Raw genomic sequence first — 19,812 nt, forward strand, 5'->3', positions numbered from 1 at the left:
TTTGTTGGATAGGTTCTTGACGTTGAGTAGGGAGGGTTGTGGTTTTTTGTGAGGGACAAGGTCAATGTATTTTTGTTTCTGTCTTTCAGAGGATAGTGTCAGGGTATTCATGGCTTGTTTGTATGTAATGCGATCTAGAGTTTGCCATATGTCATGCCGCAACGTGGCGGATAGGAGTAGGTGGAGTTTAAAGGTTTTATGGGAGATCTGGGCAATTTGTGACTTGGTGAAGTGGATGCGTTCTTTGATGAGGATGAGGCTGGTTTTATGGAGGATGTTTTTGGATTTGTGGGTTCTTAGGTGGTCCTTGAGTTGCAAGAACTTTGGGATGATGTTATTATCCCTACAGCATTTTAGGAATGCCAGATTTGATAGTTTCTTGGCTAGGGAAGACCTTAGTTTGCTGAAAGTGTTTACTTTAGCAAGGATACTCTCCCCGTAGAGGTATTTAATAATATTCTTGAGGCTTTCACGAAACGTTGGCATTCCAAGAATGGATCTAAACACGAAGAAAACTCGCGAAACGCAAGATTGTCACTTACCAATAATGTTTTATAATTATCTATTATATTAATAGATTGACTGTCATTATTCCCTTTTAAACAATTATATGTTTTTTTGTCAATAATATCAAGCATGTGAATAAACTTAATACTGATATTACTTCGATACTTTAGGATGAAATCGATTAACAAAGATGGATTCTCCAACGCTTGAATTTTCATACTCTTTTCGCTTAGCAACTCGATTTTTGTTGTCTGACTAACATTCGAGAAGACTAACAGGATTTTCATGTCTGGCAAATTAGAAAAAAACTTTGATATCTCGGCGTACTTATTACCCCTCCGTCGAATATTTTTATCATGCCGTATGTGGATATTATGGTACCGATCTTAGTCGAGGAATTGTATATAACAGAATCACAATCCTGAGCATAATTCGAGATCTTCAGGAGATCTTGTTTGCCAAATTCGTAGAGGACAATCCCTTTCTGCAGAAGGGACCAACGCCAAAAACACGCCGCGAGACATACCGCGACATAACGATGCCGAACTGCCCAGATTCTCACCGATCGGCAATTCCGTCGATAATTTCACAATAAAAGATGATAATATGTTGATATTTTCTTTAAAGTTTATAAGGATGAGAAGGAAAAAGAATGCTTGTAAACTTAATTGATGAGCCTGGTTGCTAGGTTCGTATATGCCATCATAGTCCGTCATGGAAGTGATAAAATTTTTTACTATTTCATGCAACGTAACACGAGAAAATGTGTAATCGTATAAATTTTCGCCAAAGAAGTGTATGAAAAATTGGCGTAAAGATATTTTCACGTGTAACTGGATACTGGGGAAATCTATTTCGATAAAATCTCTTCGAACTGCTGCTGGAGGAAGCGAAGAGAACGTGATTGTGGTACGCATGTCTAAGCTGGCTGCGATACAAGTTTTGTTACGTCTGTTGGGTTCTTCGCATAAAAACACCGTACCCGGTGCGGATAAGTTGAACCTGTACATACTTTTTTACAAAAAAAATTTTTTAGTACCTTATAATGTCGAAAGATGGAATATAAATTAAATTTCATATAAGATTGTATGTTACTCTCGCAAATGAATATCAGATAAAATTATTCACAAATAATATTTATCATTCTCACGTTCTATATGATTAAATAGAACGTCTTATAACTCTGACAAAAATAATTCGCCACCAATCATTATAAATCGTGTACACTTTACGCAAAATTTAATAAGAGTCATCACTCGCCTACTCGGCTTTTCTTATTTTCCTAATTATTAACAGGACAGCTCAAATCGTCTTTCTTTTTTTTATGTACAAGTTTAGATTATTTTGAATTATTGAAGCTTTATAAATTGCCAAATTTACGTTAATGTTTTAAAATGACGGAATATATATTATATATATATATATTATATTATATATATGTAATCTGTTAATAATACGTATACATTACCTGAAACGTAAAATCAAAGTTTTCCTTGAAAGGCTCAACAATAACTAAAATTCAGCAATTACAAATTTAACATCAATCAAATTAGTCTGTCAAAGATACTGTGTATTATCTTGCCAGAAGACGGTTAAAGGAACGTAAAAGATAACGATTTTTTTAATAATAATTTAACAGACGATGTCAAGATGACGCTCACACAATCAGAACATACATAAACAGAATTGTAAACATTGAATTTATTAGAGACGATGATGTATTATTTATAGAACAAAAATTTCTCTCAAAATTTTTCCATTATTATAAAGATAGCGAAAATATAAAAAATATAAATAATTAAAAGTATACCGAAAATGATGAAAGTAAATCGAAAAGGAATTAATAGGAATAAAGGATTTTAAAAGCTCATAGAAGAAATATCGATATCTCATATATCGATAATGAGCCTTATTTGAAATCAGAGAGAAGCCTGAGAGCGGCCATGCCCGGGATTTAGCTGCAATCTTATTTTGAAGCGCCTCTATGTCTACAAAACAGACATTGAATTACGTAGCCAATGTCCGCGATCCCATTCACGAATGTAATGTCCACGATTTTTTGATTGTATTCTTCACTATATCCGATTTTCGGTCCGTTAGATAGACAAAGACGATCGATCATTTGTTCAACAAGCGCCGACAGATTGATTGTTCGTCTTTATCTATCTAACGGACCGAAAATCGTGAACATAGCGAAGAATATATTCAAAAAATCGTGGACATTACCGACGGGATCGTGGACATTGGCTACGTAATTCAATGTCTGTTTTGTAGACATAGAGGCGTTTCAAAATAAGGTTGCAGTCTTGCAGCTAAATCCCGGGCATGGCCGCTCTCAGACTTCTCTCTGGAGTCTGGTTTGAAATAATTGAAATAGATCGTAATGAACAGCACATGCTGATGCGTGTGTCAACGAGATTATGGCATTTAAAAATGGCGTAACAGACTCGAGTGGAGAAACTGAGGTTAGGAGATAAGATTAAAACAAAGTGTCTTTTTGTATTTGAATAATGTCCGTACTTAGCGTGAAGATGAGGCGATTGTTTAAGACAACTGGGTTTACTTTGCGGACTTACGCCGAATTCTGTCACGCAATATGGCTGAGAGGCATGAAGAGCGCCGCAAAACAAAGTTATACGAAAACTGTGCTGCTGCCGCAAACCAATTTCCCGGCGCGACTCGGCGGCAAAAAACGAGTAGAGATGGATAGTTATTTAATAGAGGTGGGTCCTCTTTCTACTTTTTTTTCCATTATTTAGCATCTAAATCAGAACGTCTGTTTTCCGATAAAATCGCTGAATATTTGCATGGCTACATAAATTCTGACTGTTGTGATTCAATTGTACGAAACAATGACAATCTATATACTGATTTTTCTGGTGTTCTTGCGATAGAAATGCGGCTTCTTGGAATTATACAACTGGCAGAGGAAGAATCTTGAAGGACCAGACTTTATCTTGCATGATGGACCACCATATGCAAATGGAGAACCACACATGGGTCATGCTATTAACAAGGTTTTTATTAACTAAGGCCGGTATTCATAGTCGATTCTTATTTCAAGACTATCTTAAGACGCTAATGCGGCTCCCTGATTGGTTCATGACATCTGTACTAAGATGGTCTTGAATACAAGATCTGACTATGAATACCAGCCTAAGAATTTTATGGCACTTTCTGTTATTGCACTGATATTTAGGAATTATTTTGTTCACTTAGGTTCTTAAGGATATTACTTTGAGAAGCAAAATTATGTCAGGCAGAAGAGTACATTACATCCCAGGTTGGGATTGTCATGGTTTACCAATTGAACAAAAGGTACTTGGTGATATAAAAGATGACAATCCTTTAGAAATTCGCCACAAAGGTATGTTGGCATATAAATGTCTTAACACACATCATGTACTCCTAAAATTTGCCGTATTTGTAGCTAGAAGATATGCAAGTGACGCTATCATAAAACAGCGACAAGCTTTTACATCGTGGGGCATTATGGCTGATTGGAACGAATCAGGATGTTATTTCACGAACCATATCTCATATGTGAAGAACCAGATGCAACAATTTATAAATCTGTATGACTGTAAACTCGTGTTTAGGGCCTTTAAACCAGTATACTGGTCACCATCTTCCAGGTATAAATTAGAAATATCCATAGATCACTCAAAAAAGATTCTAGCCTTTGATTTTTTTATTTTCAATAATTATAGAACAGCATTAGCAGAATCAGAACTAGAATACAACGAATCTCATAAGAGCAAAAGTGTTATTATTCGCATGCAACTTGACACGCACGCATTAGCCCCAAGATTAAAAGACTTGGAAAATAAACCACTTTATGCCCTTATTTGGACTACTACACCATGGTCATTGCTAGCTAATCAAGCTATAGCTTTCTCTAATAACATTGTATACTGCATTATGGAAGACAATTCGAAAAATCTATATATTCTTGCACAAGAGTGCTTAGCTAATATTGAGCAAAAGCTTGGTCCATTAAAATTTATTATGACTGTTATGGGTAAGAGTCAGCTATATTTAAATATTTTATGCTAATAGGTGTATACATTGGAATCACATTATGAGACACCCTGTATATAGCAATGTGAGTGATAAATGAAAAATGATTTATTAACAGGACAGGAATTAGGGGAAGCCAAGTATCTTCATCCTATTACCAAACAACGTTTGCCATTTTTATCTGGACATCATGTTACAACTGATGTCGGTACTGGATTGGTTCACACAGCTCCCGCGCACGGTCCCGAAGACTTTCTCATCGCAATTGAGAATGATATATCAGTTGTAAGCTATCTTTTATCGATGACAGTGTAATTTATATTCTAATCAGTTGTATCACATGATTTTATTGGGTCAATTCACATCACTGTTATAGTTATCTTTGATAGACGTCGACGGATGTTTCACCAAAGAAGCGGGTGACGAGTTCTCTGGCTTAAATGTTCTAAATGATGGCACTAATAAGGTCTTGCAACGTATCGGTGAAGACGTGTTGTATACTGACACAATTACGCATAGCTACCCATATGATTGGCGAACCAAGAAGCCTGTAATCATTCGCGCGAGTCACCAATGGTTCATAGACATAAAGTCTATTAAGGAGAAGGCAATTGTAAGTCAGTCGGGTCTTTCTGAAACAGGCATGTTATTACGCATTCATCACTTGTGTGCTTATGTCTTTTTTACGCAAGGACAGCATCGCGAATATAAGAATATACCCGAAGCAAAATCGGACGTCGTATTTGAACGCATTGGTCGCTCAAGTTAAGCAACGACCGTATTGGTGTATTTCTCGACAACGGTCCTGGGGAACGCCAATACCAGTGTTGCACAATAAACAAACTGGTGATACATATACAAGCAGGTGATTTTGCTAATTAGCAATACAATTAACAAGTTTCGAATAGGATTACACATACTTTCGTATTGTAGAAAATGGGTTGAAAGATTGTGCAGACTGATGGAACGACATGGAACCGATTATTGGTGGGAGCTGTCGACCGAGAAATTAATTGGTCGTGAACTTCGGCAGGAATTAAACAACAATATAAATGATTTCGAAAGAGGAATCGTATGTACAAAACTAGTAATTTCTTTTAACAGAATCGTGAATATCAATGCATGACTGCAAAATTCATAACTATATTTCTTAAAGGATATCATGGATATCTGGTTGGATAGCGGGCTCTCATGGTCGGCTGTTTTACCAGAACATAAAGCAGATTTATATTTAGAGGGAATGGATCAGTTTCGCGGTTGGTTTCAATCATCGTTACTAACATCCATTGCTCTTCAAGAACGTTCTCCTTACAGGTAACTTACGCAACGTGAAATTAAATATTAGCTCTCAAAAATATTTATAAATTGTGTTGCTTTTTCCAAAGTGCGTTATTCGTGCATGGATTTGCTGTAGATGATAAAACCTCGAAAATGTCGAAATCAGTTGGAAACGTTATAAATCCCGAGACAATTACCAAAGGAGGAAAAAACTTGAGTAAAGATCCGGCATATGGTGTCGACACTCTAAGGTCAATTAAAAATATTCGCTAATGTAATCGTTATTTCTGGAAATAAAATAGTTAAGGTTAATAAAAGAAAATTGATAGATGGTGGGTAGCTAGTCATGGATGTCAACACAGCCAGGTTCCAGTCACAACAGCGTTGTTACGTGAAAGTCACGAATCCATACAAAAATTGCGCTTAGTCTTACGATTCCTCTTAGGTGTTTTACACTCATATAGCGAGGGAATCGCAGTCGAACCGGAATATCTCTACCTTGACAAATACATGTTACATTCTCTGCATCAGTATAACAAAAAGGTAAAGCGTAAGGATATCTAAGGAATATCTACATTAGTTATGACATTGATTCTTTATCTTAGATTCAAAACTTATACGACGATTATTTGTATCACCACGTGTGTAAGTTGGTAACGTATTTCCTGGCAAACACCGTGTCGCCGGTATACTGCCATTTGATTAAAGATAGACTTTACTGCGATGAAGCAGCGTCCCCAACGCGTCTGGCTGCAGTAGAAGTAACGCGTGAAACCCTGACTGTACTTGCGAGATCTATCGCGCCGATCGTTCCGCATTTAGCAGAAGAAGTGTGGTTATATCACCCTGAAAATTTGGGTAGGTGATTTAATAAGAAAGCATTTCCTGCACATTATATTATTGTCCACGTATTATTTACAGCGTCAGTGCCACTGTATCATACTGAATATAAAGTACCGGAAACTTGGCATCAACCGGAAATTGCTAGACATGTAGAAACAGCTCTAAGCTTGAGAAGCAAGGTGAATATATCGGCTGATTGTAACACATGGGAATTGTCGGGCATCTTAAAGGCTTCGAAAAATGACTATAAATCACTTTCGGTGAGGCACTTTCTATAAATCGTAAATTATATCAGTCTCTAACTCGCAATAATAATGATTAAACGTGATTATATTGTAAGTCGTACCTGCTTCTTTTCACAGATGCTTCAAAAAGATCAGGAATCCTCTACGTCGGAACTATGCGACATTTTGCAACTCTCATCAATTATATTGGTAGAATCACCCACGGTAACCGAGACACAAATTGAGTTACATAATACTGAAAAAATGCTCTGCCAAAGGTGCAGGCGATATCCTGAATTAGATAAAAACGGTCTTTGCGGTCGTTGCATTAAGGTACTCGATGTGACCAATGTATCATCGATATCCGTGTAAGCGATAGTGGTTGGCTGTTTCTTAACTATCGCCCATTTTGCTAAATAAATATAAGAGACATTTCTTTTTTTTGAAAATTAAATTCCTTTTAATGAATCCCTACAAGAGAGATTACTCACATTCTTTTACATTCAATACATCGTAAAAGACGGAATTTAATCACAGTGCTATTGTTGCTTTGTCGTTAAATCGTACATGTCATTTATATTCAAAGCGTTAAGAAAATGCATTAGATGCGGCTGGTACCCGCTGGTAGCCAATTTGTGCGCGACGTGTGCCATGTACGTTCGCCATTCGCAAAACGATTGATACATCTGTTCCAAGCTCTTGAAATTCGGATGGCTGTACCGACCCGTGCTGTCGACAGTCCAAGCTTGCGACCTCAAGCGATTGTGAAACTTCAATATGATTTTAAAGATATTGATCAAACAAACGCGCATTTTTTCTCCGCGTGTGTTGAGCATGCACCTGAAATCGGAATGTTATGAGTCATGCGTGTTCGGTTCCAAGAAAAACCAATCAAGTCCCATAGACTACCTTGAAAGTATCCTTTTAATATAATTCATGTGCGAGAGATAAATCTGATCTATTGTCCGGGAATTCTGCAGATCCTTCTCAAACTCATTCCAACTCGCATGTAGTACGCTACATGTTAAATAATTGTGAAGAGCATTCATAAATTGTGTCATGGAGTGTCTATATAATTGCAACTGTATCGGCAAAACATGTAAAATCAATAAGAATAATTCTTTAATTTTTCAATATCTCAATATGAGATAGAGATGATTTACCTTGTGATATTGTTTTGAATTAACTGCGTTACGATCCACTTTCATTATATTAAAGTCTTCCTGTAATACCCACGACATCCTGCCAATCATTATTAAAAACTTGAATACTTTGCTGTATTGCAGCATCATCATGTCATCTAAAATAATATTCAATGGCCACGCTATCTTATAATTGAGGCAAAGACATTCTAACACATTCGGATCTGAAATCTGCAAGGAACTGTTATTAATATCGGAACAAGTATCACAACAATAATAATAATAATAACAATAATAATAACAATTAAAAACAGATAACCGCACTTACGTATAATTGGCATGGTTTGTCAACGGCAGAAAGACTCAAAAGTTCCGAATGGGCGTAATTATTGCTGAACGAGTTCATCAGCGCTTTCTCCAAAAGATTCGTAAGGGTAGCGGAATTAAAGAGTTCGATTGGCGCGGATATTGTGTAGAGCCGCGAATAAAGCGAGTCCGTTAAACTCTTTGCGAATTCACCATTCAAGAGGAAGAAATAACTACGTAAACTGTGCAAATGCGAGAACATGTTGTGCTCATTCACCAGGTATTTAATGATCGCGTTATTAACCAGCCGGGTTTGTATCTGCAGGGGTATAATGATCGATTTCTCCAAGTACACTTGGAGAGACGTATGGTCGATCATTTCAACGTCAGCTATGGTCAGAGACGAAGGTGTGGTCGACGATTTCACGTCGGAACTAACACCGAATAGATTCGGCAGCTTGAAATTACTGCTCATCGGAGACTCGAAGCATGTTATTTCTTCTGCGATCGACTTCGTCATATCGTCGGATAAAGACGAGACTTCCTGACCGGCGTTCAAAGCGAATATATCATCGCTATTCGGTATCTGCGACAAAGGAGTATGAATCGATGCTGTGGTGAAATTATCGGTCGTACATGACATCGGTGTATCTATATTATTCTGCTGCTGCATATTATTCAATATCTCGTTTGCTTCATTATTTGTATTGTTGGCCTTATTTGAACATTCTTCGTCATTCATAGGCCCGTGTACATTCATTGTTTCTGCTGGCAGTTGGATATTGGTTGATGAAAAGACATTATTGTTCATGTTTTCTTTCGTATTATTCGAGCTTGATTCACTAGTGATATCAATTAATATCTGATTATTACCGTTCGTATTTGTGCGATTAATAAATCTTTGATTGTTCGTAAGTATCGTACTGAGCTCGTTGTTATTCGGAGTCATACCATACTCTTGCATCAGGACTTTAAGTTTGTTGGTTTGTGCGACGGTCATATTATCTATCCTGTTAATAACTAAGGACTTAGGCCTGTTAATAGCACCAATAATTCTCTCGGTCACCTCGTCGACTTCCAAGATGTTGTTTAAACGAGTATCGAGCACACTCGTTTTATCGTTGCCATTTATTATAGTATGGATGTTTTTCATTGCTTCGTTATGCAGAAAATCCTGCAGGTTGCTCTTCTCGTTATTTTTCTTATAGACTTTATAATTTAATGATGGAGTTTCTTGCGGTAGAGGTAAATTCTGTGTATCCGCCATAATGGGGGAATCCTCAATTGTAATTTTCTTATCCGATGAAATATCTTTATCGGGCTCACAATTTTCGACAGGCGGAACATCCGAGCATTCAACGTTCAAGAGATCTTCAGGATTGCTCTGATTGGAAATGTCTGTCGCAGCTACATCCAACAAACCATTTTCCGCAAAGTTGCTATTTTCGTCTTGACTGGACACAGCTTCTGCTTCGGATGTATTTTTATTTTGTTCGTTAATATCGATGACTGTATTTTCATCGGAACTTGGTGTAGTAACATTTTTCGACATTTCTGTATCGTGTCTCTTTACAGATTTTAAAAATTCCACTCGTCTTTCGAAATGACTCATTCGCGTCTTTCGCCAAATGGATCGTGCACGATTGCTCTCTATATCAGCACTTAATTTATCATAATAATTTACAAGATTTTCCCTGAAACAAGCAAAATAATTAATGCCATAAATATTTAAAATTAAAATCGGTAACGATCAATCTCCAGTAACCTTCATTTAAATTTAAAATATTAAATCTCACCTCTCGGCTTGCTGTTGTTCCCGCATTTCTTCCTGTTCTCGATTAATCTTTTCGAGCAACAATTTGTCAGCTAGCATTTCATTCTCTTTTTCCTTTTCTTTAATTAATGCACTCGCTTCCGCCTGTTGCTTCAATTCTTGTAGCAATTCCCGTTTACTTTGCGCGGCTTTCATGCTAAGTTCTTTGCGTTGCTCTGAAGAAAAAAAGATCATGGAAATTGTTACATATGTATATTTTAAATTTAGAACTCGATAAAAATTGAAAACGTAAGAATATCTTACTATCCAGCCTCGATAACGTTTCTTGTTGTGCGCGTATCACGAGCTCAGCCGTTTTTCTCTCGGCTTTCTTTTCATCCTGAATTGCGGATAAAAGAGATACGATTGGTCCCAATGCCGCCTCGCCTTTACATTCGTATTCCTGACACCTTAGCAATTGTTCTCGCAACATGGACACACTCAAGCAGACCCTCACTTCCGGTTGAGCGTTGAAAGACACATTACATACAGAATTCTAAAATGCAAACATTAAAACATCTTTTTATTGATTCACAATTAAATTTATAAAAACGAACAAGCTTTAGTAATGAACAGTAATAACCTTGGGACTGCAAATTTTTAAGAGTCGCAATGTCTTCCCACATTGCAGTATCGACTCCGACAATTCAGATAAGAAACCAGGTACCGATTCGGTATCGATCGCGAAACTCTCCGTCCAAAACTTGCGTCCTCTCTTTCGTAGATAGTGAGATCGTGCTTGAATCATAAATTCTCCGTAAATGTCGTCACACGTTCCCTCGAACAACCAATTTTGCAACAACCTACAAGAATAATTAGTAAATATTTGTTTGATTTAACCATTTAACATTATTTGCCTTTTTGTGAAAAACAAAAAAAAAGACATGACGTTTTCTCACCGAAAGTAAACTTCACAGCAAGATTTTAATATGGAATAAAACACCAATGCGACCTTCGGATTGGTGACCTTGGTCACCTCTTTGTAAATGTGTGTTAAAATCCCACTGCCACCGCCTAAAACGCATTGATTTGTGCTGCAGCCGCACAGTCTCGTGACTTCTATGATTAAACGCGCCAGCGGACGAATCTGTTTCAATAGATTCAACAATCCGGGAAATTTATGTTTGTTAAAAATCCTTTGCAATGCCGAGTGATAGTAAAGGAGTAGCTCTTTGATATTGGCGCACATTGCCTACAATTGAATCGCATGTAATTAAAAAATATGAATAGGATGTATTGTAAGAATTCGTACAATTATATGTACCTTGAATATGAGACCGTGCTGCTGCAATTTACCCGTTTGTGGATCGGGCACGACAAGACGCGACAAAAACTTGAAACTGTTGCCCCAAGAAATCGCTTCTTGGCAAGTATTTTTCAGTGACTCGAAGCTTATGCCATGCACTGTAATGCTCTCCTCCAATTTAAATCCTGTCTGAAATAAGACTATCATGATATATAAAACTTACTATTGCGCTAGCGTAGCTCATCAAATCCACGTACCACAGTATCATATTTAAAGGAATCTGAATCTATACCAAATAACAACAATTTGACGTCCGATAAAAATTTCTCAGACGAAACCTCCGACATTAGAGATATGGAATTCATTGTCTATAACATAAAGAGAACAATTTTTGCATGATATATTTGCACAGGCATTGCCATCTTTACCTTCTTTGGCAGCAGTGATAAAATACTTGTTTGTCTTATCCTCGCTAAGTGCAGCGCGGTCTCTGGCAGATCAGTAACGAATAACGATTGTTTGGAAAACTCTGGTGCTCCGAGAGATTCCCACGTTCGTAATTTGGAGACACAATCATCAGAAAGCAGTATCTCTTTCCATATTAAATCAATGTTACTTGCAACGCTTTTTGATTCGTTTGTAAAATTACAATCGGATTTTTCCGATGACACAGCACAGAAACGATTCTGAATTTGATTATCTACAGACTTTATCCATTCATAGGGTAAAGTCATATTTGACATAAATCTTTGTGTAGATAAATATATCTTATTTGTTTGTTCAATCTGATAAAAAAAATATAATTCATGTATTATAAACAACAAATGTATAAAAAAAATAAATATATATAACTTACCATAGTATGTGTTAAGAAAGGAGCGATTATGTTACATTGTTTTGCTGTATTTTCAGTATGGCTTGATATGCAAGGAGACATTTCAATAGCATTATTATACCTAAAATAATAAATAAAAAAACTAAAGATATTCATTTACAGGAAATAAGGTCAAGGAAATAAGGTAACATCATTGCGATCATACCTAATTGTTTGGATACCTAAGATGGCTTTTGATATACACTGATCTTCGAAAGATACTCTGCTAACAAAATTGGTCGCTGTCTCTTGCCTGGTACAGGTTCTGCGTATGCCCAGCATCGCCTCAAACTTTTCTGGCAAGATAAAGGATTCCATGGGATATGTTTGAAACATTGGTACACCATTCATAGATGTAACATCCTCAGGCAAGAAAGGATTGATTTTACCATAGTGAAATACATCCTAAACAAAATTTCAGTTTGATTCACATTAGTTCTGACTCAATTCTAAAAACTGATTGTACGATCAAACAGGAGAAATAACATACCAATGCAGTTCCTGTGTCAGTCTGAAAATTTTTAAGTTCTATCAACAACTGTAAGGTATAAATTACAGTGTCTGTGTCATCCTCCTCAGAATACAGCTCGCTTATCAAATTTTCTAACTTTTTCGCCTCTGACACGCGTTTCAGGGCTAGTCTGAGAACGAAGACATGCTTCAAGATCTCCACTAGAGGATCAATATCGGAGTTTCCTGTATTTCCTGTAATTATGCTCAACAAAGTATTATTATTTGAAAAAATACATGTATCATGTTTTTGTCTTTATTTATTTTTGTTCCAGTGATTTAAGGCATACAAACATACCTTGATTATATGTCTTATTACTCTTATTTAACAATATTTCATAAGCCTTCGAGCGAAAGTCCTTCACTATTTTGACATCGCTCTTGGGCGGCATGTAGAAATTCCCATTCTCTGAGCGATTTCTCTGCAACGTGTGCCAGACTAGCTGCGTGATGAGCTCGTAGATGTTAGCGTCGCTCCGTTCTAGATCCATGATCGAAATACTCCCTCAAACGATTGTTGATTAATCGTTGCGACGAGTCGCGGGAGACAGCGACTATTTTCATAGTGCCATAGTCAGCCATAACAACGCGACTCATGTGGAGAGGGATGGAGGATTCTGGGATTCCGGAATTGCGAGGCCTGGGAGGACCCGGAAGACCTCTAGTGGCGAGCAATGGTGACGGATTCTGGCTTGCGCTACCAACACGTAGAGCGTGGTGGGGGAAGAGTGGGGGTAGTTGACGATAGCTACTGATAGCTATAGCAGAAAGAAGCCTGAGAGCGGTCGTGCCCGGGATTTAGCTGCAACCTTATTTTGAAGCGCCTCTATGCCACAAAACGTGGACATTGAACTACGTAGCCAATGTTCGCGATCCCGTTCACGAATGTAAAATGTCCACGATTTTTTTTATTATATTCTTCGCTATATCTACGATTTTCGGTCCGTTAGATAGACAAAGACAAACAATCGTTTGTTCAACAAGCGCCGACAGATTGATTGTTCGTCTTTATCTATCTAACGGACCGAAAATCGTGAACATAGCGAAGAATACAGTAAAAAAGTCGTAGACATTATCGACGGGATCGTGGACATTGGCTACGTAATTCAATGTCCACGTTTTGTGGATATAGAGGCGCTTCAAAATAAGGTTGCAGCCTTGCAGCTAAATCCCGGGCATGGCCGCTCTAAGGTCACTCAAGGCTTCTCTCTGCCGAAACTGGCTGAAACTTCAATCGAGCGACATTCTCCTTGATCGACTCTTGAATTCTCGATCGAATTTGGAACTCGATGTTGGAAAAAAAATAAAACGCGTGGAGATGTAAATGGGGAAAAAATAAAGGAGCACAACGGATTGACGATGTAGTATTAATTTTATTGCGTTATTATACATATGCACACATACATGCACATCGTGACATTGAAGGAAAGTGTGTATGTGTATATGTAGCGCACGTATACCTGTTTCGCATATCGATCTTTTGGCGACACACGTGACACTCGTGTCCGCGAATATATTATCTTACTATTTGCTGCGTGTGTACACGTATCTCGCACACGTATGTACGTATATGTATAATAATAGTGACATACGTCGCTCGTGATACGTATGTATCAACACTGTACAGCGTGTAATCCGTCTAGCAGTATCATCCAAAAACCACCTTTTGTTGTGCTCATGTACGTCCGACTATAGAAAAATAAACGTTTCAGATAGAATGCTCGCTCTCGCGAAAGGTGCGAAAAATAAATTTCGTTTTTCCTTCCTTTTTCTGTTTTTTTTTTGCCTCTTTATTGCACGACGCTAATCCTGCTGCCCCTCCTTTTGCTCCACCGTAAATCTAACGCTAATATGTGTCGTTTTTCCTGTTTTTCTTTTTAATATTTATTTTTATCTTGCCTAACGCCGATGTTCTAGGGGAATCGGCGAGTTTAAGATTAACTACAATTGCACGAGAAAAGTAAACTGATCGCAGGAGGAATCAATAATCGAGTTTGGCATCATTATCGTCGGTTGTATCATATCACTTTTCCTCTCGATATTGTTTTACAAAACTCTCTCACCTGTCTTTCGCTTTCGTTTTACCTTTATCTATTTTTTTTTTAAATTTGAAACAGCTATATATTGATTAAAAATGAGACTATTATAAATGATTAGATTAGGTGAACCACATTCCATTCCGGCAACAAAATAATCGATCATATTCAAGGAGCGGCGAGAGCTCGGAATGAAAAAAAAAATTCAAAAAATCCTTGACGGAAGATATTCTCTTCCCCTCTGTCCTACTACTTCCCGCCGGACCAGCGAGATGCGCACGTGAACTCCTTACAGAAGTATTATGTTTATACAATATGTTCCCGGGTATAGCCGCTCGATCAGCTCGAATTAGGTTCTACTAACATAAAATCGTGTCCTTATATTAATTACACAATGTAAAACATACATTATAAGGCTCTATTTTTTTTTTGTTTCCTCTGGCTCTGGTAACAATCTCTAACAGAGACCACATCATTAACGTTACAAAAGCTCGTCGGTTTATCCGCCCGTTCTTTATCCGGCTTTTTCATTGTCATATTGATAGTATTCTGCGTCTTATCTTTGTTCTCAGATAGAACGTTCGATTGAGCGTCTTAAAGAACGCTAATTGTAATAATCTATTATTTTTCAGCTCTCTTATCACTTTGCCTATCGTTAATCTTCATTAGTCGTGATGACGACGCCAAGCCGGTGCAAGCGACAATACGAAAACAGAAATCGCGCGAATGAAATGGATGTCGGTCAGCGGATTCAGCTATGGATAAATCGCATTTTCGCTCCATTCAATGGATTACACTGGATAACACTCTCGTTTTCTCTTTTCTTCTTTGTCTATTTAATATATCGGCTAAATGCTGAATGGCACACGTTACCGCATCACATTATTGCAATTTGATGTGTCAGCGCAACAGCTGCTGTTACTATTTTGGATGACCTTCGATCAAATAAGCTCCATATACATATATACTATATCTTCTGCCGAAGTTAACAAGTCATAAAGAGAAAGCATTTAATAAAGTATATATATATATCTTATGTACATTGACTGTTGTTGAGAAAATCATGTTGAGAACATGAAGTCTAGGATAGGAAAAGTGTCTTTTGCTCGTTCTTTCTCTCAGTGGTTGATTTTCTTTTGCGGGCTCGTACACACAACAGTTTCTCGCAATTCTCGCGAGAACATAGAACTGACGCTCGGTCTTGATTATGTGCAGTCTAAAGCAGGTTATGCGGTTAAAATAAAATGAAGTTTGCAGTGTGTGTGTTCGACGACAGGCAAATAATGTAAATGTAATGTTCTACGTAACAGGATGCTAGATATATCAGTTCAATGATCATCCATTTCGTGAATACGTTGACGTTTAGATTGCGATGGCTGATGTTCAGGAGGCTCGGGGCTCTCGACGATCGCAAGCGGAGCTGGTGAACCTGGCGAGCTGTCTGATTCTTCATGAGTGCGTTTGCTAACCCCCCCAATGCCAGCATCGGGGCTGATAAAGTTTCCACTGTTGCAAACAGAAAATTCACACGAAATTGTAAATTATGTACATTAATAAAATATCATGTGAATTAAGAATGTAACATAATTATACCTGTAATTATAGGTTGTTTGTACAATAACAGGAGCTGGACTATACTGGCCAGCTGGAGATAAAGAATGGTCCTCTATGGTATTCCCAGGCACCAAATATTTTTCTGTTTCAAGAAACGAGCGATAAAGTATTTCTCAATAAAAAGAAGAAATTTTTAAGATTACAAGACAAAAAAAATTACCTTCTCTTCCTGTGGCATCGCCACTGACACCATTTGTTACCACTGTTTGCATCAAGCGTCCCTTATGAGTTGTCTGGGATGTATACGGATGTCCGGGAGAACCGGGAGCTGACTGACTTGTCGCGAGTTGCCTAGTCGGAGATGGGACCGAACTGTCCGGATAAGATTCGGGTCCAGGGGAAGCCTCTCTGCTTAGACACTCAGGCGTAATTAATCCACTGATTCCTACATGAGACGGAGATGCTGGAGCACTTCTGTTGATTGGAGCACAAATGGTGTTAAATTAATATTAAATAAATTATCGATCGATATATATATGCAATACACACAATACAAAGTTTTCTTCAAAGTTACCTTGATGATAGTGTTCCAAAGGGCGCACGGAAACATGGTACACCACGTTGCCGTCTTCGTCTGAACGCCTGCTCGATGAGCTTATTCTCTGACTGAGGATCAATCTTCCAGAAAGAACCCTTTCCTGGTTCTTCTTGACTCCTGGGCACTTTGATAAAATAGCGATTTAACGACAAATTATGCCGTATAGAATTCTGCCAACCCTTATCTGCGGTTCTATAATATGGATAGTGCTTAGTGATGTATGAATAGATGCCTGATAAGGTAAGCTGCTTATCGTGCGCCGAGGCGATTGCCTGGACAATCAGTTGCGCATAAGAGTACGGTGGTTTCGAGTCATCTTTTGGTGGACTGTAATGTGGTGCTGTACCATTTGGTCCTGAACTGTTACCTCGATAACGAGTATCAGCACCAGGCTCCGGGCTTATTTGCCTGCTAGAGCTCTGTCCACCGTCATGCCTCTCCAAGCTGTGCCTATCCAAAGTAGAATTCTGCGAATCGTTTGCTACGGAGGCGGCATACGCCGCAACCATCTGCAAGTCCGCCGAAATATTTCTCCTGCCCTGACCGGCACGCGGACTTGCCGGACATGAATTAGCAGCGCTTATTGTTCCCGTGGGTGACGGGAATGGGCTGCTATATCCGGCGTCCGGTATGTTTATCCGCAGAGGAGGTAGTGGTGCCCGCTGCTTTGGCGGAGAGGGTACGCGAATGTTACTCTGTTCCTGCTCGTCAACAAGCGACTGGAACATCAGCTTTATCGTTGTGCTTGGAAATCTGAATGTACATCTGAAACACCGTTAAAGTCAATTATAGTTATAAGATATTCGAGACAGTATTATTATTAATTACATGAATTCAACAATAATAAATACATTAATCCTCCATCAACCATGTAGAACTTTGCGTCTTTCGTCAGCAACTTGGATCTTTGAGCTTTAATGCAGATTTTTATATTGTTCTGAACTGTATGAAAATCTAAAAAATTTTTTCATACTTATGAAAACTTTAATAAGTTTTTATTATTATAAAACTCGGATTGTACTTATTTTTTACAGATTTAAATTTCTACCAGAATTCACAATCAAAATCGACTATGTCTTTGAAGTTTAAATTGATGGGAGGGGAGAGGGACGGAGGATTAATGATAAATTAAAAAATTAATTTGTTGTCTGAAAAAGTATTAATATCAATAGGAATCCAGAATCTCTGTTTGATCACACTTTTATAAATAGCCTATTCTTTTCAGATAAACTTGTATTGTTCATTTCCTCTTTTTCTCTCCATGTTGGACAGAAAAGAAGAGACAAATGGTGGCGTAACAAATTGAACTGAAAAGAACAGACCTAAAGACTAGTTATTTCTGTTACAAGAATAATTGTCACTCTTAATGTTCCTCCATTTTTACATAATCATCTTTCATAATTGTCAGGGTCATGGATACCTTCATCTATTAAGGACTAAATAAGGACAATAAAGGGACGATGAGTGAAAGTTCTTTGTGAGCTTCATTTATGAACAAGAGAAATTTCAAGGTAACAGACATAAATATTTCAAGATTATTAAACCTTTGATCCTACCATAACGGCATAGCGACGCGAGTTACAGCATGGCTAAGAAATAACACCCAGTGTTTCAAGAGAGAGAAGGCCGGCGGTTGCGCGCGTGAAACAATAATAAATAAATAAATAACATCCGTGAGGAGACTCACGTCTTTGGCAGTTGATAGACAGGAGCGCCTTTACGTTGAAATACCCCGTCGACGAATACGCCGTTCTTGCCGTTGCAGACCATATAGAAAAATGGATGCTCGTAGAAGATCTCGAGGTGCCGGCGCGAGATAAAGCTGGAGTGGCCCATGTTAACATCGACCTCACCCTTGCTGCTGTTGCGGCCGATCGTGATGCGTCGTTGCCTAACCATGTACTCGAACTCGCGGGCCTCGAGCCGCGCTATCGGCGCCCCGCTCGACTCCGGATTCCACTGCATCTTCGACGGGCTGGCCGGCGCCGACTTCAGTGCCAATAGGGCCCACGCGTCGCTCTCCTGGGTACGAGAGTACGTAGACATAGCACCGAGAGCGAACGAGCCGTGATGTATAAGCCGAGAGCAGGCACGGAAAAGAGAGGAAGACGACGAGTCGGGTGGGGGGGGGGAGAGGAAGAGAGAGGGGCGAAGCGAAAGAGAGATAGCGCGCGCGCGCGCGCGCGAAGGAGACGGAGATGGCGCAAGACGAGAGAGCAACACGGATAGATAACTGCTAGCGAGTGCTAGCACTGTTAGCTCGAGAAAGAGAAATAAATTCACGGACCTTCGCGCGATTCAGATACGCTAGATAAATAGATAAAACGCGACGGCGGAACGAACGGATGCGAGATAAACCGGCAAAACTCAAGGAATATAACCGTCTCTCTCGATATACAAGTATATACAAATGACGAAAATTAAACGGAGAGGGTGTGTGTGCACGTCGTGATTAGCGGAGAGGGATGACATTGGTAAACGGGATGGAAAGAGGGAGATGAAAAACGATGGGCAAGAAAATCGTAGCGCCCGGTCGAAAGAGAGATTTCAGCGGGCAAGACGAAATCGGGCGCGCGCGCGTAATAAACGCGACGAGAGAGAGAGAGAGAGAGAGAGAGAGAGAGAGAGAGAGAGAGAGAGAGAGAGAGACGGTACGAGCCGCGTATGCACACGCGAGGATATACTCGCGCGAAATATGTGAGATATGGCCGGCTCTCCTCAAACTCTCCTTTCTCCGCGCCGAGTGGATTCGTATTCGTGCGTGCGTGTGTGCGTGCGTGCGGTGTGTGTGTGTGTGTGTGTGCGTGCGTGCGTGCGTGCGTGCGTGCGTGCGTGCGTGTGTGTGTGTGTGCGTGTGTGTG

At 38.9% G+C, this 19,812-nt stretch overlaps 4 protein-coding genes across 5 annotated transcripts in view; 1 reads left to right on the forward strand and 3 right to left on the reverse strand.

The window, feature by feature from the left end:
- Positions 1–1,517, reverse strand: part of LOC108724458 (mevalonate kinase-like) — a 4,063-nt gene extending 2,546 nt beyond the window's left edge. Inside the window, 3 exon segments of the mRNA XM_018450837.1 lie at positions 543–821; positions 824–1,036; positions 1,038–1,517. Of these exon segments, the coding sequence (XP_018306339.1) occupies positions 543–821; positions 824–1,036; positions 1,038–1,517 (972 nt within the window).
- Positions 1,518–3,017: 1,500 nt separating this feature from the next.
- On the forward strand, positions 3,018–7,260 carry IleRS-m (Isoleucyl-tRNA synthetase, mitochondrial). The gene is made up of 15 exons (XM_018450834.1): positions 3,018–3,230; positions 3,402–3,524; positions 3,727–3,874; positions 3,938–4,142; positions 4,218–4,528; positions 4,646–4,812; positions 4,904–5,140; positions 5,220–5,392; positions 5,461–5,599; positions 5,684–5,841; positions 5,913–6,056; positions 6,135–6,348; positions 6,411–6,663; positions 6,727–6,908; positions 7,011–7,260. Exons 1-15 carry the CDS (start codon positions 3,018–3,020, stop codon positions 7,242–7,244), a joined length of 2,901 nt encoding a protein of 966 aa, XP_018306336.1. The 3' UTR covers positions 7,245–7,260.
- Grip163 (gamma-tubulin complex component 6) lies at positions 7,207–13,410 on the reverse strand. The gene is made up of 16 exons (XM_018450833.1): positions 13,062–13,410; positions 12,744–12,958; positions 12,420–12,658; positions 12,236–12,335; positions 11,808–12,164; positions 11,637–11,747; positions 11,398–11,568; positions 11,033–11,325; positions 10,717–10,936; positions 10,398–10,629; positions 10,117–10,309; positions 8,343–10,014; positions 8,036–8,245; positions 7,782–7,954; positions 7,364–7,712; positions 7,207–7,284 (listed from the first exon to the last, which is right to left on the reverse strand). Exons 1-15 carry the CDS (start codon positions 13,252–13,254, stop codon positions 7,412–7,414), a joined length of 4,680 nt encoding a protein of 1,559 aa, XP_018306335.1. The 5' UTR covers positions 13,255–13,410; the 3' UTR covers positions 7,207–7,284; positions 7,364–7,411.
- A 1,221-nt stretch (positions 13,411–14,631) lies between these two features.
- FoxK (forkhead box K) overlaps positions 14,632–19,812 on the reverse strand; it is a 6,745-nt gene continuing 1,564 nt past the window's right edge. Inside the window, exons 2-6 of one of the 2 annotated variants that reach the window (XM_018450836.1) lie at positions 18,639–18,973; positions 16,928–17,716; positions 16,574–16,827; positions 16,393–16,495; positions 14,632–16,305 (exon numbers count right to left, since the gene is read on the reverse strand). In XM_018450836.1, coding sequence (XP_018306338.1) covers positions 16,128–16,305; positions 16,393–16,495; positions 16,574–16,827; positions 16,928–17,716; positions 18,639–18,916 — 1,602 coding nt within the window. In that variant the 5' untranslated portion in view covers positions 18,917–18,973 and the 3' untranslated portion in view covers positions 14,632–16,127. Of the gene's footprint in view, positions 16,306–16,392; positions 16,496–16,573; positions 16,828–16,927; positions 17,717–18,638; positions 19,061–19,812 lie in introns of those variants that run through there. The other variant, XM_018450835.1, reaches the window with a different exon arrangement.

Source organism: Mycetomoellerius zeteki, unplaced genomic scaffold (genome assembly GCF_001594055.1).
Source record: "Mycetomoellerius zeteki isolate Tzet28-1 unplaced genomic scaffold, Tzet1.0 scaffold3, whole genome shotgun sequence".
Classification (NCBI taxonomy): Eukaryota; Metazoa; Arthropoda; class Insecta; order Hymenoptera; family Formicidae; genus Mycetomoellerius; species Mycetomoellerius zeteki.